This window comes from Amphibalanus amphitrite, unplaced genomic scaffold, assembly GCF_019059575.1.
Source record: "Amphibalanus amphitrite isolate SeventyFive unplaced genomic scaffold, NRLGWU_Aamphi_draft 000114F_arrow, whole genome shotgun sequence".
Taxonomy (NCBI): Eukaryota; Metazoa; Arthropoda; class Thecostraca; order Balanomorpha; family Balanidae; genus Amphibalanus; species Amphibalanus amphitrite.
Genome location: NW_024881609.1, coordinates 287,768 through 314,250, shown reverse-complemented (window position 1 = coordinate 314,250; position 26,483 = coordinate 287,768). Strand labels below are relative to the sequence as shown.

The window sequence follows — 26,483 nt, the reverse complement described above, 5'->3', positions numbered from 1 at the left end:
CCAACAACACCGTTAGTGCGGAGAGGACCGAGGGCGGCCATTCCGCGGACGAAACGGAGCGCGAGTTACTACCTCGCTGGATTGTGTTTATCATATTTGAAGATGACTTGCTTGCAAGCCTTGCCGGGCCGCCAGTTTTTTAAAGTATGTGGACGTTAAGTGCATTGTAATATGCGGCCGGCAACAACTGTTCGCTTGTTTTGTCATCTAAAGAATGGTTGGTAGAGCTCTTAGTGACGGCTTGGTATGCCATCTGCCCAGCTTCCCTGGGGCGTCGGTGATGTTTTGAATGAAGTTGGCCTGGAGAATGAAAACAATTTTGCCTTTTGTTGCTATTTTTGTGCGGGCGCCTCAAAAACTAATTTGAACAATGCGAATTTGTCATTATTTATCTAGTTCCAAACATAGCTCGCCATTTTGATGTATTTTATATAAAAAGTAGGCAATGGGCCAGATTCAGCACCTCTACAACAATGACTCTATTTGAGACAGTTGCTGCAATAGGCTATGACTCCATTCTGAGACAGTTGCTGCAGTACAATGGCTCCGTCTGAGACAGCAAATGCAGGACAATGGCTGCCGTCTGAGACACCCGCCGGGTCCTCGAGGCCCCTCCGGTCACCGGGGGCAGCGTTGTCCACTATCGGTCAGGCCGTTATATTTACAGCAGACGTCCAATGAAGCGTCGGATCAGCGCAGACGTCCATAGCGGCTGTGCAGGTCGCAGCCGGCCCCCGACCACCGCGACCACGTCATTGTTTACCGCGCTGAGAATGTTTTCAGAATGCCGTCCAGATTATTCAAGTTTTATTTCAGCGAAGGCATTTTGAATTCGCCATTGACGTCAATTCCTGATAATTAGTGAGCTGTTGACACATACTTCCTGTCTGTATTGATAGATCTTCGTATTGGAGAACTTAATAGCCCCTGGTGTCATAAATACGTGTTTAGAGAACATTTTTATGAACTCATCTATTAGGCTGGCAAATTGATAACTGTTTAATTATATGGCGTGAAGCGTTGGATTAATATCTAATGTATACGTAATGTAATATTGCAATCCTCACGCCCTGGGGAGTGTTACTGAGGTGCCTCTGACTTCCTGGCTGGGCCGAGCCGGGTCTCAGTGGGTGCCTCGGACGACACAGTGGCTCTGTTTGGCACAGTGCGCGGCGCACTCCGCCGCCACTGCGCCACTGTTTGTCGCCTGTCGACGGGACACACACGGCGCACATTTGTGCGCCGCGCGCCACACAGGCTGCGCCACTGTCGCCCAATAATCAGCCGAAATTAATTACATGATTCTCAATGAGTCTGTTTGATTCTGTTTGCTTACGCTGGCCCCGGGGGGCCGAAACAAAGCCGGCCAGGTGGCGGCGGCAGTGGCGGCGCGCTGGGCCGTTTCCGGCGCACTGGCGCACCGTAATCGCCGCCGCCGTATTTTTACTCCGCCGCCGCCGCACCTGAACAGCATTGTTTGTCGCTCGTGATTTGGCTGCGATGAAAATATACAGCCCCCTACTACAATATACCAGCAAAATGGCCAAATAAATAGGCCGCAGGACCACGGAGAACTGGCGGCTGTCGGGCAGAACTGATGAGAACGGGTTGCCAGGCACCGACGGAGGGGAGGCAGCTGGGTGGAAGGGTCTGCCGGCCACAGGGGCGGCTCACATCGCTCTCCGGGCAGACCAAAGGTCCGACGTGAGATAAATGTCTCACAAATCGTAAAAGAATCGCACCTATTCAGGAGAACCTAAATGCAGTCAAGCCTCAGCATAAGTTATCTTTCCAGCACCAGACTGCAACTGAAGTACAAACGGCCAGCTTATGCCGCTTGCTACCATTCAGCGCTAATGCAGTCCAACCTAACCTATCCCCAACTGAATAATCATATCAAATACAGCCGCGTTACACCTTTCTCATATCGGACCTCTTAGCAAATTAATGTCACTTGCGGTGTTGTATCGCATCGCATCAACACGACTCAGCATGCAGTAGAGACCCAACGGAAACATAATTTCTCGGAGCGGGTTGGGGTACCACATCATTCAATGACTACTGCTCAACCCTAGCCCACGGACACTCGACACTGCCTCCCGGGACTCGGGAGGGGAGGGACAGGAGGGAGTGTGGGGGAGGAGAGGAGGACAGGGCAGGGCACGAGCCTCTCCAACCGACCACCCAGGGCAGCGGCGCCCGACAGTGACGGCGGTCCCATTCCTCCGGCGTGTTCACTGCATTCTCGCCAGTTGTTGGCCGGATTCGGGCCATTGCAAATGGTGGCACGTGCAGCGTCCCTGCTTGGGGGGGGGGGGGGGGCCGCTTTTTACGCCGGCGGAAGGCAACAATTCATCATTTGTGCACGCGGCCAGCACCTGTGTGAAATCTGTTTGGGTTCCTGTTTTTGTTAGAAATTCGATTGGGCTGGGGTCACGTTCGGCTCAATGTCTCTCGAGGACCCTTCTCTCTCAACTTTCGACGAGCGACAACACCAAGCCAAACGACCCACAGATCGTAATCAACATTCCGTGACGCCGTATTTACCCACCTCCCCTTCCGTCCATGTGTTACAGCGGGCGCCATGTCGGCCAAGCGCAAGTCGCCACCGTCGAAGCTGTCGGACGCGGAGGGAGACGTAGACCTGGCGATGTCGGAGAGCGTTGGAGCGCTGAGCGGCGACGGTCGAGAGTCACCTGCCGGTCAGGGCGGGGGCGGCGGGGGCGGCGGCGATGGCGGCGGCCTCAGCCCGCGGCACGAGCCGCCTAGCGCCGGAGAGGAGCTGCTGGCGCAGCGGCGCAGCATGGAGAGCGTGCTGCGGCGGCTCTCCTCGCGGCTCCTGGACGAGGCCGGCCCGCCCGTCAGCTCGGCGTGAGTACACAGGGCACATTTGGCGGAATGCAGACTTCGAATTATGACGAAGTATTATCTCAGCGCTTTTCTTTGTTCTCCAACGAAGCCAGGCTTGAATTGACATACCTTCTAACCTGTTTCATAGAGGTGTGCTATAGGAATAAAATCTCGCTCATGCCCTGAGCTGCTGATAGGATCTGACCTGACTTGACCTGACCTGACCGTGTCCCCAGAGATGCCTCTATGCCGGACGTGTCCCGCTCCCACCCGGATCTGCTGCCAATGCTGGTGGACAAACATCAGATGGATCCGCATAAGATCCAGGAGATGATCGAACAGCTGAGGCTGGTGCAGCACAGCATCCAGCTGCGGCAGCAGCAGGAGCAGCTTCGACAGCAGCAACAGCAGCAGCAGCAGCTAAAGGTAAGCAGTAGGAGCATCAAAAACAGCTCAAGGTAAGCAGTGGAAGCGGCGGCAAGTCAAGATGAAATTACTAGAAGAAGCGCAGTGTGAACAGAAAAATGGCACCAGTGAACAATTAAATATCCTCTTGCGTCAATTTTTGAAGATTACCGATGTAGGTATTTAAACGTCACCTTCCCTCTGAACGCTGCCGGATCAAGTACAGCGCCACTTCGCTCCTAAAAACAGCTCTACATTCGTGTTTCGCAAAGCGATACAAAATAATAGAACTCCCCACGTAACAGGATTGTCAGGCGATTTTAAGTCTGCGAACACATATACAATTTATTACCCTTCTGTTGCACGGAAAAAGTGACATGATCAAGCATCTCTCTTTGAACGAGCAAACACGCCACATTGATAATCCTCGGATGATCATTTCGGCTGGAGATTACTCACGGTGTAGTCGCTGCTAATGTTTAAATCACTGGCGGACGGCAGGAGATGGATGCCCTCGGTGACTCACAGTCGGTCGGATTAATGCCCCGGCCCTGCCCCGTCCAACTGCGGGCTCTCGGCGGCTCGCGGCTCGCCGATGCAGACCGGTTGATCGCACTGGCTCGCGAGCGGCTCTGTGGCGCGGAACTGAGCCGGCGACAATGTGTTCCCGGCACCGCGGTCGACTGCACCTCAGTAACGACATTCAGCCGGCCTCTCCAGGTCGGTGTGGGCCCTCGGAACGGCGTCCGACCTCCGCCATTGTGACGATAAACAACACATTTCGTGGCGCGGGCGGCGCCCCGAGCGGTGGTCGCCAACTTCCCTTGTTAGCAAGCTCGAGTGGCCGGGGACGGTGGCGAGAAGGGCTGCAGCTGTTGGGGAGATGGCAGTTTCCTCGGGAAGCTGCCGGGGAAATCAGCTGCTGGATGAGCTAGTAACAGCCGGGAAGTCGGAGCAGTCCAAAAGAGGGGCAGCTTCCGGCGGCTTGCAATTTTCTGGGAGTTAGAGAAAAATGAGCTGCTCTCGAACACAGCTGGATAGCAAAGTATTGCTGTACCTAGAAACTGCTTGGCATGTTTTGTGACCCTGTAGGGAATTTTATTGGCATTCCAGTGCTGACATTTGTGTTTGGTCAGTCAGCCAGTAGGATAAATTTACGACACCATCTTTTGTTCCCAACTGCCTCGCTTCATCTAGAAATGAACCATCGGCTCCCGCCTGCTCAGTTTATATACCCTCTGCCACTTTCCCCTCCTTGTCAATGGAGCTCTATTCTCCCACTCAATAAATCTTCGACCATTATCCACCCGTATACAAACCTCACACCCTCCCCTGTATATGAACTCACAGGCTCACCCCGTATATGGACTCCTCCCCACCCACCTCATTTATGAATGATCCCGTGAAGTCTCGAGTGGAAACCATCTGCGGTGGCGGTCTAAACGCTACCGTCACCGCAACCGTCAATGTCACCATCCCCGCGCCGTCTCTGTCGCCGTCTCCGTCACCATCATCAGTCAGCACTCCGCCCACGCTCTCCCTCTCTCCCCTCTCTCCCCTCTCTCCTCAGTAACCGCCGCGGCTGGCCGGTGTGACGCAGGCCGTATTAATTTCTCGCCGAAGGTGCCCAAACAAAGAATGATTAAAGACGGCGGCGGCGGCGGCGGCGGCTGGCCGGCTGTGGTCCGACTCGCCACGCGCAGTCTGTTGACTTTATGGCGATGGTTTCGGCGCGGAGGAGAGGGGCGGAGAGGCAGCTGTCAGCGGCAGAGGGACGGAGGGGAGCCGGAGAGAGCAGTGGCGCACCTGACCCGGCTCTGAGCCGCGACTGTCACACACCCCTGTCCGCCGCCACCCCGACAACATCGCTTTCCATAGCGAGCGGCGGGCCGCCCCTTCACACCGAAAACGGCGCGATATTTATTGCTGTTTACGCGGTGCCGTTTTAAGGACGCACATATATCATGCCCAGTCATTCATAAGGGCCATTTATTAGCGGGTAAAAATCACAATCGGATGGCTTGGGGACCGGCGACGATGGATGTCGGCCGTTTTTGGGCGCCGCCCGTGCCGCCATCTGTTGTTTGTAATGGCGTCGGCTTGTTGATCGTGCCGGTAATGGAATTAGCGCATCCGGCTGAAGGCCGATGAAGCGTGCCGCGCTGAGGTGTTGACTATTGTCAGTCTGAAAGTGTCGGGAGCGGACTGTTGGACAGACTGTCGGGACGGCGCCCGTCACTAGCCTCCCGAGGGAGAGGAACAGAGCAGACACGCGTCAATCGACGAGACGAGAAACGTCGGACGAGGCGAGAGAGACGACGAAGAAGAAACGGCAGCGTCTAGAAAGGTAGCATCTCTGGCGAGAAATCGCCTGGCTTTGAACTCAGCTTATTGTAGTAATGAAATAAGGTTTGTTGTTGAACTATTCATCACCGAAACTGCGGACAGTTTTCACTCGACTACACAGTTTATCTTGAGCGCTATTATTTCTCCTCAGCTTGTTTTTCTCTTTCCAAATGACACGTTGAATTCATTTCACGCGATTCAATCACTGACCAAACACATTGGTTTCGCTGGCTGCGCGCTCATTAGACGCTGTTTTCGGACCGGTACCGCCTCCATCACGTGCTGTCGATGTCAGATGATCGCCAGGGGAGCGGGGGGGGGGGGGGCGGTCCGGGCCGCCGTGTGAGTCCTCCATCCCTGACCTCCGACCTGGCTATGCCGCGGCCGGGACCGACCGACACCCCCGGGTCGGCGGCCGCGCTGACAGCCGAACGGCGCCGTTTGGCGCGGCCTCAAAACGGCCGCCGGCAGCTCTACCGCCGTCCGTCGACAGGTATACGGCGCCGGCCGACGGACGGCCGCCCAACAATGACCCTGCAGACCGCACGGGCGGCGGCAGTAACGGCGGCAGTGGCTTCATGGCAGCACCTTGGGCTCTGTCGTCAGTGGAACCGGTTAAAAAGGGCGGAAGTCGTGAAAGCGTTTTCAAATTAAAGCAGCCTTATCTTTGATGATTTATCCATACAAATCCATGAGTGGTGTATGCGGAATATTTCTCATGCTTTCCCATAAGACATCACGAAAGTTGGCTAAATGCTACGTTCCCATGCTTTCACCCCACAGCAACTCATGTCGTGCGCTTTATCGTGCTCGCCTGAACCAAGCCGCCGCTCAAAGCCCGGATCTTGGTCAGTTTTTGCCGCAACCGCGTCGCCTCCACCGCCTCTGCCGCCTCCGCCGCCGCCCATAGTTGGCCGGTCGGCCTGCTCGCTCACCAGAATGTTGTCAGGTCGCTTATATTTAGGACAATGAGGCGGCGCCATAGAGAATGTGCTGACGGATAGAGCGGGGGCTGAGGACGGAGCTACGTCGGACGGCACCGACGCAGTTCGGGGCCTCTGCGCCGGCTGTCATGACGGTTCGCTATGCTATCACAACTTTCACGGATAAAATCTTTTGCATAACATTTTCTTGGTGGTTCTGTGGAATCATGTAAGACCTGCTCCGTACAAAATTTTCATAATTTTCTGTAAATACCGTCAATATCCTCTCATTACTTTTCCCGAATCCCATTTCAATCCCGGTAACAGTGTAGGAAATAACCCCTAGCCTTTCCGCCTCATCTGCAAAACCTTTCTGCCGTTCCAAGTTCATGGCTCGTCTGCTAACCTCACCCATCCCTGTCCAATCCCTTCTTCTCCCTCCCGTCTCTTTCTCTCCCCTTCTCCCCTTCCCGGCTTCTGTCGCGTGTCGCGCGGCCGCACCGGAAGGGGTGGACGCCGCTTATGTGACCGAGTATGCGAGGTTATCGGTCGCGGCTCTTGTCGCCGACTCCGGTTGCTCATTGCGGCATATTTGGCGCGATGAAATATGACGGTGACGAGGAGCGGCGCGTCAGCACGAGATGCGACGCGCCGCAACTGTCCCCAGCGCAGAACCATGACAGACGGGACGGGGATTGGCACCTGCCTTTCTCGAAGTCAAAAGATAGCAATAGATTCCGGCGTAGCATTCTAAAAGTTGTCAATTACACTTCTTGCTTTTATAAAGAACAAACTGGACGCAGATTAACTCGGCCATCACTCGTAAGGCTTTGTAACCTACCAGTAATTTCCCCAACATCACTCGTCCCCGTCGCCGCTGCCGCCTGTCGAACCACGCGTAGACTGTGCCGCCGTACACCTGGCGCTCCGCCTGCCGCGCGGCGGTCAGCTGCGCCGGCGAGCTCAGGTGTGCGCCGGCGCAGTAGGTCGCGCCGCTGCAGGCGGAGCCTCGCCCGACACAATGGCCGCCGCCCGGCGGTCAGCCGGCATTGTGTGACGTCAGAGCCCCGACCGACCGCCGAGCGGTGCCGGCTCGGTCGGCGGCGCGCTCCATTGAGTCACGAGACGGAGCGCAGCGCCGCGTCGCTCACTGTCTCTCGGCCGACGCCAATGAGTCGTGGCGAACGGGCGCCGCGCGGCGGCGGCGACACGGGCGCGCTCCGGCGGCGGTGGCGGCCCCTCCGCCGGCCTTTGAAGTCGCTGCGGCCGCCCGATTGACAGTCGTCCGCCGGTGCCGACTATTTGTTGCCGTTTCCGCCGGCAGCACGCTGAGCGATGGTGGCGTGCGCGGCGCGGTATTTGCGTTATGTTGGCCGCTAAATGACGTCCATTTGTTAGGCTGACACGGCTGGGCGGCTTTGCACGGTGTGTCGCAATAAAGCGCGTGCGCTGGCGGCGAGCCGCGCGGCAGGCATTGATTGCACAAAATGGAGGGTATCGGTGGTTGGCTGACTCCTCCCGCCCCGCTCGGCGGCGGTGGAGCGTCTCCTATTGTTGCCGGCCGGGTGGTGGGCGGCGCACGTCGGCTCCGTCAGTCGTCGTCGGCAGCGGAGGCGGCGGCGTCCGCGCAGCTTCGAATGTTACCGTCGGCAGTCCATACCACACCCTGGCAATCTGTGGTGCCATGAACTCCGCGCTTCGTGTGGGTGCCTCAAACAACGCCCACGAATGCCAGATGTCGTTTCCATGTAGCGAGATGCGAAGTTCATCCATCGCTATCATGCATGATGCAGCGCAGCTTCACTCATGCATTCGTTGATCACATACCCTGTGGTCAAACAGTCGATCATGCGTTCTGTGAAACAGAAGTTCCTCCGTGGTTCCGCCGATGTGTGGCCTTTCCAAACACCATGTTCTGGGAAGCTCTGTGACCGGCCAGCGTCAGTGCCTGTTTCCCCTCCGGCTGCGGTAGCTGCGGCCGTCTTCTCCCCACACAGCGCGGCCGTCCGAGTTGAATCACCTCCCAGCTATTTCGGGCTCCATCAGCTCAACACCCCGAACCCCCATGACACCTCAAAAATATTGTGACAGCAGGAGAGGCCTAATTAAATTATATCATTACTGCTGTCGGCGGCGTCCCGTCTCTGACGGCCTCTGTCACGGCACGCAGCGCAAAAACCTAATCCGCCGCTGCTGGCGGTGGAACCTCAGACCTGCGGTGGGCGCGGCCCGGTCGGCTGGGGCGACAGCGGCGGCGCGGCGGCGGCAGAGGCGGCGCGGCAGCCGTAATGAGCGCGCCGTGCGCCGTACGAGGAATGCTGTTTGTCGCGCTGCCGCCGGAGGTGGGAAGAATGCCGTTATGACGCTTTAATGCGGCGCAGATGAGACGGATGGCCGTGCGGTGTCGCCGATAGTGCGCCGGTTTCGTCTCGTTTGCCGGCTGGGCGCGTGGCCACGGATGCCGGCGGTGCGTCGGGCCGCGCCGAGCTGTGGGCGCTGCGCTCGACTGGCGACACCCGCGGCACGGACCGACCCGGCCGCAGAGGGGGCGACCCTGGCTGGAGGCGTGGGCAGTAGTGAAGCGATTCTGCAGGCTGCAGGGGCGGAGGGCTGTGGAAACTATAGTTGACCTGGTGGCAACGTAGGCGACCCTGGCAGAGAGCTGAGGACAGAAGGGGCGACCCTGGCGGGGGCTGAGCAGAAGACCCTAGCTAGATGACCTAAGGGCACAAAAGATCATGCAGCAGCTGCCGACTGGAGGCAGCCCTGACAGGGGATGAGCTTTGTGCCTGCTCGGTGACATAACAAATTAACAATATAATTCTGAATCATACAAGTCGGCCAATGGATCGCTTCTAAACAATGTTTAGTTGAGTTGCTTGATGCTAAGTGAGGAGTAAACTAAGCTCGCAATGTCAAACTCAAATTACCTTTCTTTAAGTGCTTACGCCTCCATTAATAGTTCAAATTATTTAATTTAAGTATGTTGGTATACCACAATAAAATTTATTGTTTCATACTGTCTGAGGAACCTCAAGTGCACAATGCAAAAGCAGCTTCTGTTGCCCGCATTGTTCGGTGTGCCATTTTGAACCACTCCCGGGTCAGCGGTTCAGTCTGGGGACTAAACACCACGGCTGTATAGCGCCGACCGTATCTAAATGGGCTCCAGTGGCGCCCTTTATGCGCCGACACCCGGTTAAGGAGCTCGCTTATCCGACGGCGAGTGACGCACCAGCCAGCTCATTTACCGACCCCGCACCGGTGCTTTTTGTTCCCTCGATATGGTCAGAAAGAACGTCCTCCTAAAAGCAGATTCAACGTAAACTTCCGCACACCCACGTCACGTGGAGGGGAGCCGAGGCAAAAATGCCAATAAGTCATGGAAAGTGAAAAAGGATCCTCAAGAGGGACGAGGACGGTGGCGCAGTCGGACAGGTACAAATATAACTGTCTCCGATGAGCCGGCGGGAACGGATTCCTCGGCCGTGTGTTATTGCCGGAGAGGGGAGAAATGGAAGGGAGAGAGTGAGCGGAAGAGAGGAATGCACACAGCCGGTACCCACATGATTAGTTATGTGGTACTGGTTGCCAGAAAATATTTTTATTCTTGCTCATCGTCATTATTTTGTCGATTTTCTTCGGAAGCGCAGGAGGGAGAATGCCCGACCCGGCCGACCCGAAACGTCTCGAAAAGACTCCGGCATGGAAGGGGCCACCCGCCGCGGCAGGCGGTCACACGCCGCGGGACGGGGGGTCTGTCCCCGTGCATTGTTGGATCACTTTCGGGGACGGCCGGTGATCCACGTACTAGGGGAGAGTGGGGTAATTTGGCCGTTTTTTTTACAAAACGATGTAACTAAAAATCGACAGCACATTTCTGCATTTTCTCAACGCTGACAGGTGTGGCATACAGTTTACTTTCTTGGACAGTAAACTTGAAATAATAGAGTAACTACTTATATTGAAATTGTGGCATATTATAAAGGTCTGCAAAGCGGCCAAATTGCCCCACTAGCAGGGTTATTTGGCCGGGGGTGTGGGGCAATTTGGCCGGTGTTAGTTTGAGGCCATGATTTTTGTTATAGGCGAGTCAGCTTCACATTCAGCAATGACGCGTGTCCTACGACGCATTTGAAGCATTTTGGAGGTTGACTCAGCCGTCACAGGGGTCGAAAATAGTCAATATAGCGGCTCTAGATGCGATGACAGTTTTTTACGAATAGCTTTTGAAGTAATCAAGCTAGGCCAAAACTAAAAGTACCATCGTAATTCTCTCGTCATTCCGCATCGAAACATGTATGTGTTTACCTCGAGAGGTCAAGGTCAAAGGTTGACTTCAGGTCACGTTACCTCAGGTCGCTTGACCTCAAGGTTACGTGAGTTCAAGGTCATCATGTATATCATTCGATGCGCCTTGACGAGCTGAACACAATGACACCATTTGCGTGGCTGTATCTTTTTTCTGTAAGTATTTACTAGCAAAAAAGCGTTAGGTAACCTTTGATGACGTCACATGCCCTTACAGCTGTCCAATAGGAAATATGGCATCAAGGTAGTCAAAGTTGGTCATGAATTATGTCCTTTATGGTATAATTGACCATGACAACTCAGCCGTCCCAGCATAGTGACTCTGAGCCTTGCTCTGAGCGCACCGGCCAAGTTGCCCCGCTAGTCCCGGCCAAATAACCCCACATTGCCATTCTGAAAATTTTTGTCTTTAAAGTCGTCATGGCTGTACAGAACTAGATGAAATTGTTCTTGGAACCGCTGAACACCCTCAAAAATGGCGCTATAATGTTGGAATTCGTTTACAGCCCAAATACTACATGTTATACAAATTTTTAAACGGAAGTAAAAGTTGCACTTTTCTAACGAAATTCACCTTTTATTAATTTTGAATAAAACTAAGAGGGGGAAAGTTTTGACATTTGTTCTCGAGTTAGTTCTGCCGATGACAAATGAATAGAGACTAAAAATATTTCATTCACTTTTATCAGCTTTCGTACAGGTGGGGGCGGCCAATTTACACCACCGGCCAAATTACCCCACTCTCCCCTATATATCTGTTTTTCCATAAAAGGACTTTTGTGCGTGGCCCCTCTTGTCCCGTGCCCACGCCTCTTCCGGTGGGGAGGGTCAGCCTGGCTGGAGGCTGTGGATCTATGAAGCCCTGGCATGTCTGTGAGTTCGTTGCTATGCAGTATGCACCATATCACAATGTTGTCTTCGCTGCTCTCGAATGATTTAACCCTCGCCCTGGCAGGGCATTTTTCATAACACGGCCTGGCAGGGGCGTGTGGGGCGTGTCGCGATTGGCTCCTATGGCACCTAGAAACACCAAATTTGGTAGGTAGGTGGGCCCCCTGGAGTTCTCGCTCCTGTGCAAATTTAGTTGCTCTAGGTCAATATTTAGGGGGGGTTTTGGGGGTATAAATGTAAAAGTTTCGCTAAAAACAGATCAATTTTTTTTCGCTTATAACTTAGATCTAATTAAGATAGAGCAAAAAGAAAAGCACCAGTGACCTCAGCACGTCAAGACGCGTCGAATGATATACTTTTTGGCTTGCTTAAGTGTACCCAAAGTATTTCTTAAATTTTAAGTAAACATGAATTAATAAATTAAGTTCAAGTTAACCAAATTGCATCATATTGCATATCATTCGATTCGGCTGATCACCAGGAACACAATGATACCATTTTTTAAGCTCTAGCATCATTATGTGCCAAGTTATTGGCAAACACGTCATTTGACCTCAGTTGACCTCATTTGACCTGACCCATGGATAAGTACACCAAAAAAAGAAGCACCAAGTGACCTGCTGTTAAGTACTGTGGTTTCAAAGCACAAAAGTGATAGAACGAAGCGGATATCTCCAGTATTTTCCGAATTTAGTATTTCCCATATGCTTAACATTACGACGTAATGACCTCTAACTGACCTCAGGTCAGTGACCTCAAAAACCCGAACTATATGTTATACAACTCGGTGAACTTAGCACATCCTGAAAGTTTGAAGGAAATCAGTCCAAAACTGTGAGTTGAACAATTGCAAAAAGAAAATTGAAATTTGACCATGACCTTGTACAGGTTTTTCTGACCTGGTGACCTGACCCAAGGTTACTCGGACCTGAAATTTTCAGGTCATATGTAAAAAGGTTGCCCCATAGGCTGTGCCAAATTTGGCGGCGCTACGCGCCGCCGTTTTTACGCTATCTTCGAAAAACCTTAGGGGGGGGGGGGGTCGCATCGACCCCCCCCCCTGCCAGGGCGAGGGTTAAGAAATGTAGCTCGTTTCAATTGATTCGACTATTTAAAAAAAAATTGTTCTTGGCAGCGCCACTTAACAGTTAACAATGACCAATACCTTCCTTGTTTTACGAGTAGCGCTAGGCCTCCTTGCTACTTTGCAGCAGTGTCCCTCACTTTACTGTCCCCTGTCCAGTGACAGCGGCTGGCTCCTCAATTCCTTGTAGGAGCCTTTACTGTCCGGTGGCGGCGGCGGCTGCCCACTACTCTGCAGCAGCAGCGCTCAGTTTACTGTGCGGCGGCGCCGGCCGGCCGATTGGATCGGTCTGTAAATCTGCCGGCCGCCGTCGGGCCGCCATTGGCATGCGGCTCGCTGCGGCCGGCGCCCACTCTCCGTCTCCGTTAGCGGCGCTAATCCAATGTGGGGCCACCTGAGCCGACCGCGGCGCCGCGCCGCTGTGCCTCCGCTGCCGCGGCCGCCGCCGCCGACCGGCCGCCACATAAAGGGCTATCGGTCAGCGGCTGTCGGCCGGACGGTGCTCCGTCACTGGGCCGTCGCGCCGCGCGCCACATTATTCTATATCCGAATGAGAATTGGGCCTAATTCGGCGCGCCGCTGTCGAGCCGGCGGCGGCGGCGTTTGTGGCGGCGGCGCGGCGGTAGCGCAGGGGACACGGGGACCCGGGGAGACGCCCCGGGCGCTGGGGTTATTAGCCGCGACGAGGAGATGGCCCAATCGGATGGGCATAATGGTATGATGTAGTGGCGGCGGGGGGAGCACGCCAGAAAGAAACGGAAACTGATGCAGCACGATCCGATCTGAAATGGAGATGGGGTAATCGCTGGTGGTTGGACAGAGAGGAATTAGTCGAAACCGCGGGCCAGGAAATTGACACCCAGTGGAGTGATATATAGTGAATGATACCTAATTGAAATCAATCGATGATATCAATCCGTATGACTTTCAGAACGCCCACTTTGATGAATGGGAATAATGCTTACAGTATTAAATAATTAAATCGCTCCGATTTATCGCGTTTATTTATCCGATAAATCGCATCCGTTCTAAACATGCATCATCCAAAACATACATTTTCGCAGATATATTTGCTTTAGAACATTTATTTGTATGGTTATCTTTTGCTTCGACGACGGCTACTTTTTATAATCGATTAGGAAAACTAATGTATCATACGGGATAAAGAGACGTTTTAATTGTGTTATGGAATGGCGAGCTTATACACCATGCATAGATCAGACAGGGAGAACCTCAGTGCTTCATTGTCGTCAGCGAAGTCAGTGTTTTACGGAGCAGCCGCGGTTCCCCGTAGCTCGCAGAGGATACTGTTGATTTTTTTCTCAGTCGTTCTTCACAGCTCGCAAGTCGTTCTCCACAGCTCGCAGATCCACTGTTGCCTGTTTCTCAGTCCGACGTCGCCACAGTACGCAGACGCCACAGTTTCTCAGTCGTTCCACACAGCTCGCAGAGGCCTCTGCTGCATGTTTCTCAGTCGTTCTCCACAGCTCGCAGATCCACTGTTGCTTGTTTCTCAGTCCGGCGCCGGGTCGACAGTGTATCTCTGGGGGCCGGACGATAATGCCGCCGGTCCGAGGCGCTGAGCCGAGCGGACTGCCTCGAGGGACGGCGGTCGGTGCTCGCCGCTGAGCCTCCAGCCTAATGTGATCACTCTCTGAGCTGGACATCAGACAAACGTCCGACGCCGGCAATATGTCCGCCCCCGGGTTCCGAACGGCAGGCCTTCTCTCAGCTACTGCAATATGCAACATAGCGTTAAATAGTGACGATCAGTTGTGTAGTGTGCGGAGAGCGAAATGGCTAGGAGCGGTCGCACGGCAAGACCTTCGGTGTGTAGAAAATCGATACATCTAAAGTTGGCTTTGACGTCATTTGCCGCTACACATTTTGCACCATGCTGCTATCGTGGACGGTACAGTTTATCCGCTCTTTTGTTTTGCATTTGAGCGTTGTATCAAAAGCCTTCCACACGTGTTTGTCCCCTCGTGACACCATCTGTCGCGTGTCGCCGCGCCGTCTACAGTCATCTGCGGCTGGCAGTGGTCTCGGTGCCCCTTCCCTATCGACCTCGGGTGACGAAGGGTCTCAGGTGACCCACCCCGCGGAGGTCACCCGGCGGCTCCCTCTGTACCCTCTCCCCGTCCGTCTCACTCTCTCACCTTTCACGCTCTCACCCTCACCCCTTCCAGTCTCGTCTCTCAGCAGCCGACGCGGGCCGGCCAATTTCCGCCTGCCCCGTGTGTTTGGGTCCTCGGTAGACCGGCTCCTCAGTCACCGCACCAGAGTATCGCCGCCTGACGTGTCAGATCACCCGCCCCCGCGGCACGGGGAGAAATGGCCGATCAGTTTACACCCTCACACTTGGACAGGGAGTGTCGGACTGACGTGAGGTTGCGCCCTGGCTTGGTCACATGATATTGCAATGTATGTCATGCATGATTGCTGAATACTAATAGGCGCTTCATTCGCTGTAAAGTAAAACTCACCTGAAACGAATAATGTCACGCTCACGAGCGCTGTTTTCATGTTTGTGAGGCCACGTGACAGGTGTTTGTAATGCTATTTACGTCCGAGATATGGAAGTGAACATTCGCCAGGAAAACAGAAATGAACATGATGATGATTTTGCAAACGTTTGTTATGAAATGAATATAAACATTTTGTCAAATTCAGTTGACCGATACCTAACTGTTTTACGGTTTGTCTTTGCGGTTCGATAGATTCATCTGTTTTATTTCAAACTGTAATGTCATCAGATCGTGTAACATGTGACGGACTATGACTACGGAATTCAGCTGCCTCAATAATTCTAGCTGCACCGAACTCGACACACCAGTCACAAGTTTAACCCGCGCCCCGTAGGGCTACCGGCGGACCCTACCACCCGTAGGGGGGGCCGTTTCGGCCCCCCCCTCAGATCTCGGAAAGTTACCGACCGATTTTCAAAATTCAAACGGCGTTCGATAGCCCCACCCGGGAACTACCTTGTGACCAAATTTCATTGACCTAGGTCAAACTGATGACGTCACAGGTCAGGTCAAAGGTCAGATTTTCACCGTTCACAGGCATTTCAAGAAATGTGTTGTGAAATCGAGTAAATTGGTAATTTATTGAAAACCATCGATGGTACATTGTTCGTCAAACACATACTTTGCTATCTGAGGTCACTGATACCAGGTCAGGTCACAGCGAGGTCAGGTCACCGGGGGTCACAATATGAAAGTGTCGTGTGATACATGTTTTATGGTCCATTTTACATGACAAATGCGATTATGTGGGTTAGGCAGCCTTTGGGGCCAGCCTAGGTCACGTTTTGGTGAAGGTCAGGTCAAGGTCAGGTCAAATTAGGTCAAATTTCAAAGTTGATATTTTTGCATAAAATGGGTATCGATTCGATGCAGCTCGTCACGGGGAGTCTAATGGTGGTCTTTGTTTTGCTCTACGAGGTCTAGAATTGCCAAAAATTGAGTTTGAAAATTTGACGTCATCATTTTTGAACAGTTTTTTCGCTATAACTTGGCCAAAAAACGAGTTATCGATCTGAAATTTGGTATGTAGATAGAAGACGGTAGGTACTATCACATATATTCCGTTTTTTTTCGAAACTCAAAAAACTTTTTGGATTTTTTGGCTAATATATCCAAAAAAGTACTTTTTTGAATTTTGGGGGTCAAAACTCAAAAATTTAAAAAATCCAAGATAGCAGTTTTGTAGCCCTGTCAATTCTACACCTTTTATGTCTTGATCATTTTTCTGTATCTTCAAAGCTGTAGGCCTGACAGGTCTTCTCGCGAAGGTCTTTTTTCGGTCGAAAATGACAGAACATGACGTCACTCTGACGTCATTTGTGGCCAACCTATCATAGCCTCTGGGAAAATTTTTGGTCACAATGTGTAAAATTGATGCCCGGAGAGGTCCTGAAAGTTTGGTGGCGATATCTCCAGCCGTTTAGGAGATATTGACCGAAAAGGACAGGGGGGGCCGTTTCGGCCCCCCCCCCTACGGGGCGCGGGTTAACATTCCGTCATCTCCAAATCCGTAGATGTCCCGTTGGTCGGATTTGGGTGCCTCTCCGCCCGGGGCTACTCTCCGACGCCCTGGCTCGTTGTCATTCGCAGCCGGCGGCGGCGGCCTTGTCACATTGACTCCGCCGTCATTGTTCGGGGCGGGGGCGGCGGGGGCGGGGGCGGCGGTGCCCGGCGGCCGGCAGCGCACCAGATGGGATTATCATCATCCGTCAGAGCCGGTTTACACGAGTGACCGTCCCCCGGGAGGGAGGCGGCCGATGGCCGTCCCGTCCCGTCTCGTCCGGACGCTGTCCGGTCCCTTCCATCCCCGTCCGGTCCCGATATGCCGAGGACAGAGCCGCCTCCCGACGGCCCGACGGCTCAGGAGTCGGCCCGACGGACTGTCAGACAGACTAGACGACTTGCTGACGGCGTGGCAGATGGCTCAGATGGCTGAACAAGCTGCTTGGAGAAAGACTTGGGAGATGGAGCCGGCAGACGGTTTGATGACTGAACCAACAGCTCGGAAGAGAACTTGGGAGACGGATCCAGCAGAACACAACAGAAGCGAATCTTGCAAAAAGGCTCGAGATGCGAGGTTCGAGATATGAGACGATTTTTAGACAAATCTAAAGAAGACTCAAGAAAAGACTCAAGAGTTGCTTGCTTTACAGCTTGACCACTGACGCACTGCTCGAAGGACTGCTTACGGTACGGGTCCCTCCGCGTCAAAGTCGCGCGACCGAAAGGAAAAACATCGGTATCGTTGAGGTCAACGGAGGCAAACGTTTTGGACATTGGGCTCAAACGCTGACTGAACCAAGCTGTTTTTCATTCTGCATCCGCTGGCACGTGGCTGTGTGCGGCATGGCTTGTCCAGTGTCCTCATGAGACCGGTCCAGTTCCTGATGCCGCCCCTCACTGGTTACGCTCCAATACAAAACCCGCGTGCAGACTAGCACTGCGAGACGGTGCTTGGCAGTCATGTGCAGCAGGCGATGCAGGTCGCTGGAAGAAGGCCGCCCACCGGAACTGCGAGCACGCCGATTCGGAAACGGTCTACATCCGGTTCCATGTGCAACGAGGAGCACAAAAGTGTGTCCATAGCTACATAAACGTTTTTTTCTCGTAAGCGTGCTGATCATTATCGTTTACTGGAAATAAATCTACTTATGGAGCCGTATACGTTCCACAGGGCAGGTGCGTTATCCATTGTGCGATATGGCTGAGCTGGGGTTTTCCATCCTACCGCGGCCTGATAAAGTCATCAAACACTGCGCCTGCCCAGCTGCCGATATTGACTTCCGCACTCTGCCGGCCACCGCTGATCGCCGGTTCCTATCCCTCCCCCCTCCCCCGGCAGCGACCCGTTGTGACCGACGGAGGGTGCGACTGCGGTTCGTTCGATGAAGTTCCTCTTCCTCCCCCGCGGGCGGCCGCCCGGTCGACGGCCTCATACCGTATCTTGCACCAGTTGCAGAGCACAGTGCAGGACCAGAGGCGGCGGTGGGGGCGGGGGCGGGGGCTGGCCGATCGCCGCCCGTCCTCAACACCCCGAGGGAGCCGTGTTTATTTTCTCGACTGGCGCTCGTGTGCCCCGGTGGCGTGTTTTGCCGGCGAGACGGAGCGCGCCGCGGACGGCCCCCGCAAATGACTCGCCGACGCGATGTTTCCACTGGCGGTGTGCGCCCGTCATCGGCCGGCGGACCTTTTGTTTTCTCTCGCGGCGGCCGAGGGCGGAGAAGGTGCGTCTGTCAGGAGGGAGGGCCGTCCGTCAACGGCGGCGGCTGCGGCTGAAACGAGCCGCCGGTATCTGGGGAAACTGTTCAGTGCTCACTGTTCATTATTCAGTGACTGATGAGCTCAGTCCTAAGCCTTGAAAAAAAAACAGCAATGGCGCTTCATTAATACTATAAGGTCTATTAACAAAATTAAATCTGGTATCAATTACACCAAATCAATCTGATTCACGCTAAGGCTGGAAGGTCGACGATGAACAACCTGCATCATAATTACATATTGGTGTGATAAACTCTGAGTCTGTTGCTACTCGTCCCGCATATCCATTGAACGATCCCGAATGTACAGGTGCTCTCGTACCGATCAGAAAAGGAGACGAGAGAGGCGTCCAGTTCCAAGGGCCTGCCCCGGCGGTCCCGGCTCCCCGGGACCTTCCGGACGGACCCGTCGGCCGACCGTCGCTCGGCCTCCTCCGGACAGGGCTGGGCTCGGTATAGGTGGCGCTGCCGGCCGGGTAGCTGCGGTCACCCGTCCGGTACCTCGCCGATCAGTGTCCGATCGTGTGTCACTGAGTTCGTCAGGTCCGTGGGTGGACAAAGAAAATGGCGCGGCAGATGCTGGAATGGCGCCGAATGAGAAAGCATCGAACTTCAAAAATGTCAAAGTCATTGATATCGCTGAGAGCTGACACTTTTCTTCTTTATCACCCAAACACCGGCTAGTCCTTGCTGACTAATGCCTATATCGTTTAACCGTCAAACAAAGATGTTGATTGCAGAACAGTCATGTGCCCACTCGGGACACCAAATCAGTATGTAGCGTCCTGTTTCCCTGGCCGCAGAAATGATTTGGAAGGTCCTCAATAAAATAATAAAATGTTACATGAAATCCCGAAACTATCTTAACTATCTTATAATTTTCGTTTGAAGTTATTTGTGTCGACATCTGCTCCTAACAGTAGCTCAGTAAGCATATGAAGGTAGTCCAGTTCTGAGAAATGTTTGTAATATCCAATTTATCCATAGGAGATAGGTAGGTACTAGGTACCTTCATGTATTCATATTTATTTTTTAATTTTAGAAGTGATCAAGGGAATTTAATACAAACTAGTTAGAACGCTACAAATGTAGTTATATAAAATTAACTTTAAAATGTGGTTATATAGATAGAAGTAGTTTTGGAAACCATCATAAGTCGGAAGTTATCTTCACTTATCTCCATTTGAGTCAACCACTAGGCTAACAAAGAAAGATTCCTGAAAATAAAATTCTGCAGAAAATAAGACTTAAGATTCGCTGGCGTACGGATGGTCTTTAATAACTTCCAACTAAAGGTAACGCGCCCTTACGCCCAATTAATGTCCATTACTTACTGCAACAATCGTGAAATGTGTTACGCTTAGCTTGGGACAGAGCTTATGTGCGATAGTAACGCGACATCTCATAGGTCCTGAAGTTGAGTGTCCGGTTTAAGTCCAATGGTTGACTCCTACGATCTTTGATTTATTTATTTTAGATACAATACGGCCGGCTTTCCATTTATTATGCCTTGTTCGTAAATAGCATAAGTTGACTGAGACTTGCCGTATCAACCCTTATCAACGTAATTGCCATTTCTGACGCATGTTTTGAAGAGAACTGATCAAACACTGCCTACTTTGCTACTTTGACCAAACTTTTGGTAAGAAACTTCTTTCCGAATGCCTTTGATCCTTCGTTATTTCCCATCTGAGCGTCGTCCAAGTTAGGCTCGCAGCCATAATGGACAAACTTGGTGGCCGGGCGGCGGCGGCGCCCTTTAAACGCCGATGCATTCTACATCGCCGGCGATCCCAGCGACCCAGTATCGCCGACGGTGGCACCCGTCACCTTCCGGTGGAGGGACGTATGTTATTACGGTGCGGGGTAATCAGTCAAAGCTAATACGGTACAATTCACTAATGGGTGTGAAGGTAATTAGCGTGCGACTGCTGGTTATGCACTGATTCAGCGGAGCAAAGACAATGCAATAAACATATAGATGAAGAGACAGCTATTTTTTTTGCCTTGCAACTTTAAGCTCTTTGGCGGTAAGATTTATTTTCCTAAACTTAAATACGTTATGACGGCAGACTTATCTTTCTATAGAAACAGTAACCAATGCGGTGTCAATCATTATTTGCTTATAACTTATTACAGCTAATATCTTTGTGTCTATGCCTGCCTGACATTCTGCAGTTCGTTATGCAAAAACATTTGTGCAACATTTGTCTAACACCTTCTGGGTGCTTCACTGTGTCGGCAGTTTCTGCAACAGCGTCACCAGGACAGTCTGGAGCGTGCGGCGGCCGCCGGACTCCGGCCCCCGGAGATGCTCGGCGTGCCGCACCCCCTGCTGCTCTACCCGTTCCTGGGGCCGCCCTTCCGTGGACTGGCACCGCCCTCCGCCCAGCCACCGACTCCGACTCCGACTCCGACTCTGGCGCCGGGATCGACTCTCTCGCCGCCCACACATCCGGTCAGTGTCGCCCAGTCGACTGATGTAGCTTCGTGTGGTGTGAAGTCGACCATTCACTCAACACCCTTTATAAAAAGTTTGTCTTAGAAAATTAGCTGGCTCCGTTGATGGGATAAAACTACCGCAGGCGATACATAGGTATGCCTGTCGTCCCGTCATTCTCACAATTCACACTCCACAGGTATACTCGTGGGCTTCAGCGGCGCAGGCTCAGATGAATCATCAGCAACAGCAGCTCCAGCAGCAGCAGCAGGAGCAGCAACAGCACCAGCAGCAGCAGCAGCAGCAGCAACAGCAGCAGCAGCAGCAGCAGCAGCAGCAGCAGCAGCAGCAGCAGCAGCAGCAGCAGCAGCAGCAGGCGTCCATCCCGCCGCCGCCGCCGCTGCTGCCCTCAGATGACGGTCCTCTGAACCTGACCAAGAGCCGCGACTCTCCGTCGCCGGCCGGAGTAGGCTCTCAGAGGCAGCAGCAGCAGGCGCATCAGCGGCCTGAGCCGGCGGCGGCGCCGTTCTCCGTGTTCCCGCCGCAGCCCCTGATGCCGTCTCCTTTCATGCCGTACGGTCTGCCGCCGGGCATGGCGGGTCTTCCGCCGTCCTCCGTCGACCAATGTGAGCAAAATGTCCTACTGTCTGCAATATATTCATTAATGTTATCATAATCATTTATGATAATACTGGAACACGGAGGTTAAGGATAAGGAATAGGACTTAAACGCAGATATATCTTTTTATTTTGTATGTAGAACGCACTGACTTGTAGTTAACACTAACACCGTCTTTCAGAAACACTTTTGCTACGTTTGCAATACGTTTGTTATATCGGTTCTTGCTGAATGCTACACTCTGATAGAATGCTGAAGGTGCGTGTGTTGCCGTGTTGCAGTTAAGCTGGATCTGCCAACATCGGTCGCCGGCGGCCCGTCCCCGGTCGGCGGACTGCCGCTCTCGCTGGCCGGAGGTGTACCCACCTCCGTCAGAGACGGCCCGCTGCCGCTGCACATGCTGTACCCGACTGGGAGGCTAGGTAACGGCCTCTCCGGCCTCACCATGGTGTCACCGCCCGGGAGGGCTGGAGAGGAGGCAGGGAAGGCAGACTCGGAGCTCGGAACCGCGGCCACCTGCACCAGTGAGTACTAGCGGTGGCGGTAGGGTGGTCTTGCTTACACGAGTACAGCGGCTGTGGATGTCTGTCGTTAATTTCATTCCTCACCAGGGAGTGATGATGCTTGTAAACAGGGTCTAAATCTACACCAGTAAATCAACAGGTAGACGCATGTAACATAAGCATGGCTAGGGACAACATTATATTTTGCTTGTTTTGTAGTTAGCGAATATTAGGATATATTTCCAAAATTGTTTTCTTATTTGAATTAGTCAAGTAACATTACACGAAGTGTTCGATCGCCGCTTGCGCGTGTTATGCACACAGTCGCTTTGGGGTTATCTGTTTGATAGGCGTGACCGAACGCCCAAAATATCCCGGTGATTCGACCCGGGAAGTGAAGTCGAGTCATCAGAGTCAGGCGAGTCAGCCAGTGACGGAATTGTTTATGACTCTGGTATGGTGCGACACGTCAGAGTCTGCCTTCCCGAGTCGGAGTGGGAGTCCACGTCCGGCTGAGTCCAGGGAGTCAGTCATCGAGCTCGGCTGATGTCACATGCTATAAACCATGACGTGGCGGAAATACGAAACACAAACCAGACCCAGGACTGAGGGCAAATCGGGGCTCTAATGGGAGGCAACAATGCTCCGCACCATTTAATAATTTTTTTAGGGCATAGAGAGACAGTACGAAACACAAACCAGACCCAGGACTGGGGGCAAATGAGGGTCTAATGGGAGGCAACGATGCTTCTCACCATTTCTTTTTTTTAGAGCATGGAGAAACAGTATCCCTGGACTCGTGCAGTTTTTCCTGAATCATCGGAATTTTCCGCTCTGTGTGACTTACAATTTGCATGCCGGAACATCACGGCTATTCGGTCACGGCCAGTCACCTCGAAACGTTACAACTGTAACGTGTCCAATGAAGCTCGGATGCCCCGTGCACGGTATGCGTGCAGAAGTTGAGAACTGTATATCTACTTTACCTAAAACACCGTGTGGTGTTCTTATTTCCACCCAGCACTGGCCTCCAGATGGCCTCAGCACTGGGCGCCTGAAAGATGCTGCACCGCAGGACTTGAGTGGTTGTTCCGATTCCAGCCAGTAGATGTCGCTGGTGTTTGACGCCTGAAGTATACTGCACCGCAATACAATTCGTTTCCATTATAGTCAATAGAGGTCTCTGGTAGTCGACGCCTGAAGTATGCTGTGCCGCAAAACTCGTCTGGGGTTATTCGGAAACGCGAAATTTGTGGGTTCGGTAGATCTCGTTTAGTTTAGAGGTGGCTGTGAACATTTTGGCGAACCTCTCTATTGGAATGAATGAAAACGTGTAGGTTCTTTATTTATTCCCACCGAGCTAAATAAATATAATGATTGATATTTACCTATAATATCTTCTGTCAATGTCATAGGGCCTCCCGTAGTCCTGACCAGAATAAACGTGAAAAAGCTATCGTGTGTCACTTAAAACAAGAACTTGGTATTAACTGTGCATTGGCTAACACCATCGTTGTCCTCGAATGAAGGCTTACAGGAGTACCTATCCGTTTTTATAGGTGGCAATTCTAACGACCGATTTTCCCGTTTATTTCAGCTAAGCTATTTGGAGCTAAGATAATACGCCAGCAGCGAAAGGACAGCAGCGGCAAGCCCCATATCAAGCGGCCAATGAACGCATTCATGGTCTGGGCCAAGGACGAGCGCAGGAAAATACTCAAGGCCTGCCCTGATATGCACAACTCCAACATTAGCAAAATACTCGGTAAGTGAAATACTGATTGGTGTAAATCTAAGTTTCAATTTTAACACACGTGTGATATGGGCAAAGCCAATGCATGGACAAGTTGGGATCCATTTGGTCTCGGTTTCGACTCCAGACTGTATGCGCTCTCCTGGTGTGATCCCGATGAAGCTCAGTTTCCCCGTCTGGCCACCAGGTGCTCGGTGGAAGGCGATGACCAACGAACAAAAACAGCCCTACTACGAGGAGCAGTCCCGTCTGAGCAAACAGCACATGGAGGAGCACCCCGAGTACCGGTACCGGCCGCGGCCCAAACGTACCTGCATCGTCGACGGCAAGAAGCTGCGGATCTCCGAGTACAAGGCCCTGATGCGGCGGCGCCGGCAGGAGATGCGCAGCCTCTGGTGTCGGGAGGGTATGACCGACCTGCCCGGTCTGCTGAGCCCGGCAGCGCTGGCTGAACAGGGCGCGTCGGCCGCCGCCGGAGCGGCCGGAGCCTCAGCGCTCTCGCCACAGCCCAGCCCCACCACCTCGCGTGACTCGGCGTCTCCGTACTCCCCACTGGGGGCGGCAGCGGCGGTTAGTGCCGCTGAGCCCACCGCCGGTCTGGTGTAAACGGCAGGTGATCGGTGGACACGGGATACCGTCTGAGGACCGACCGGCTGCCGCGGGAACGATGAGGATTAGCAGGTACTTATAGGCAGCTTAGGCCGGGGAGGACGGAAACGGTAAGCTGCTGAAGCAGCGGACCGATCGGTGACTATAATATGGGCAACTAAAGCTGAGGGCTGGTCGGTGACTGGAGCAGACAACTGTTGCCAAGGAACCGCATGGCACAGGGAGCTGTATGAAGGGCCAGACTTGGCTGCATCCATGAAGCATCGGGTGACTTCGTCGTAGGGACATAGGGAATCCTCAGCTGCTGCGGAGCCCACGGGACCTCACCCTTTCGTGGAAGCGCTGGCTGTCTCGGAAAGAGCCCTCGCATCTGTCGCCTAGTACGTACTTATGTCTGTCGAGCCTGGCGTTGTGAAAGAGCGCTGACAGCACACCTGGAAGCCCGCCTCCCCTGACAATGGTCCATGTTGTTAGCTAGATTACGTGATCTCTCACACGACGCCTGCGAGTCAGGACGATAATGCCAAGAGCGGAGCTGACTTCGTGTCAGAGAAGCCGACTCTGGGTGTTGAGATGAGCTGATGACTCTACATAGCCAATTCTGAGTGCGTCTAAGAGTTGAAGGCCGAGTACAGTTCAGTGTCGGTCTTTGCCATTGTCGGGAAGCACAGTACCGTGATTGTGACTGCGAATGCGGAAAATACTCAATGTTTGCTTCGTATGTGTTGCTGGCTGAGGATCATAACGATCGCTCACCCAGTAGCCAGATTGACGGGCTAAGAGATCTTTTTGTGTCAAACGACTGTTTCGGGGTCGGAGGCAGGTTTCAGCACTGATGGCTAAATATTTTGGAATTATTTATTCACGTTCACCAGGAAACCTCGTCCCAGCAGTCCCATGGTCTCGTGTTCAAACATCTAAGCCTTCTTACTTTTTCAGTGTGCTGCATTGTCGGACTCTAAACCTGTTCCTCTCTTGTAGTATGTGAATCTTTCCTCGCGTGTCTTTGATTGCTTTGCGCTGAGTTTTATACTGGGACCACGCGCCGCCCTCGTTGGATCTAGAACATAGCGTTTCCACGGGTGATTGCAATGTTGTGGACGGCGCGGAGTCATGTGGTAATGTTGTCGTTGGAGGGGACGAGAAATGTACATATAACATATCCAGTCAGCGACGGCGGGCTCTGGTGGTGAGCGGACACCACCTGTTATTTATTTCCCTCTGCCGGGGCACTCTGCGCCGGCGCGAGGCCTGGTTGTGTCCGGTGTGACGACAGAGCCGTGCAGAGCTGTTGTGTCGGTAGGTGTGCCGCGTCGCTGTCCCCAGCAGACGCGGACGTATGTGTTTGTATGTGTGTCGATCCCCACCCCGCCTGACCTGTTCCCAAACAGTCGGCCCTCCCGCTCTACCCAACCGCTCTCGGTCCTGCTCACGAGCGCTCTCTCTCTGCATCGGACACTGGGGCAGACCGACTGACCGTGTCCCTGTCTCGCTGTTGGCAGTCGAGGAGACACGGCAGACCGCTCGCCAGGCGCCGTGAATCCCCCGTTTGGACACAAACGCCGTCTTGTAATGTCCCACCCCCTCGGCAGCAGTGTTGATTTTACTATTGTTGTGCCAAATGTTTAGATGGAGATCACTTAATATATTGAAACTGTAATGACGTCAAGGTTTTTATGAAGACGTTGCTTTTCGTTTCAGAAGCACTACCATTACACGCCAGACATTGGATTTATTATGCGGTACCGTATGGTAAGGATACGTTTTGTCTCGATTTATCTTCCCTAGTGTTCTATCAGGGCGGCCGCATATTGTCCCAGTTGGTACCGGCGTCTGTCGTGACAGAAGTGATTCACCCGAATATGAAGCATAGCTTTGAAGGACGATTCAGCAACAAGGTTGTTTCGCCCCTGACATGAGAGCCTACTGTGATCGGCAATGCTTGCTAAGATCGGAAAGTCAAC

At 53.0% G+C, this 26,483-nt stretch overlaps 1 protein-coding gene across 1 annotated transcript in view; it reads left to right on the top strand.

Annotated features, from left to right (window-relative positions):
- The window catches only part of LOC122381126 (transcription factor SOX-5-like), a 50,536-nt gene extending 24,357 nt beyond the window's left edge, over positions 1 to 26,179 (top strand). The window contains exons 2-8 of the mRNA XM_043364959.1: positions 2,577 to 2,871; positions 3,087 to 3,276; positions 20,841 to 21,053; positions 21,235 to 21,661; positions 21,936 to 22,178; positions 23,755 to 23,922; positions 24,098 to 26,179. Of these exons, the coding sequence (XP_043220894.1) occupies positions 2,585 to 2,871; positions 3,087 to 3,276; positions 20,841 to 21,053; positions 21,235 to 21,661; positions 21,936 to 22,178; positions 23,755 to 23,922; positions 24,098 to 24,516 (1,947 nt within the window). The 5' untranslated portion in view covers positions 2,577 to 2,584 and the 3' untranslated portion in view covers positions 24,517 to 26,179. The remainder of the gene's footprint in view (positions 1 to 2,576; positions 2,872 to 3,086; positions 3,277 to 20,840; positions 21,054 to 21,234; positions 21,662 to 21,935; positions 22,179 to 23,754; positions 23,923 to 24,097) is intronic.
- Positions 26,180 to 26,483: the final 304 nt, after the last annotated feature.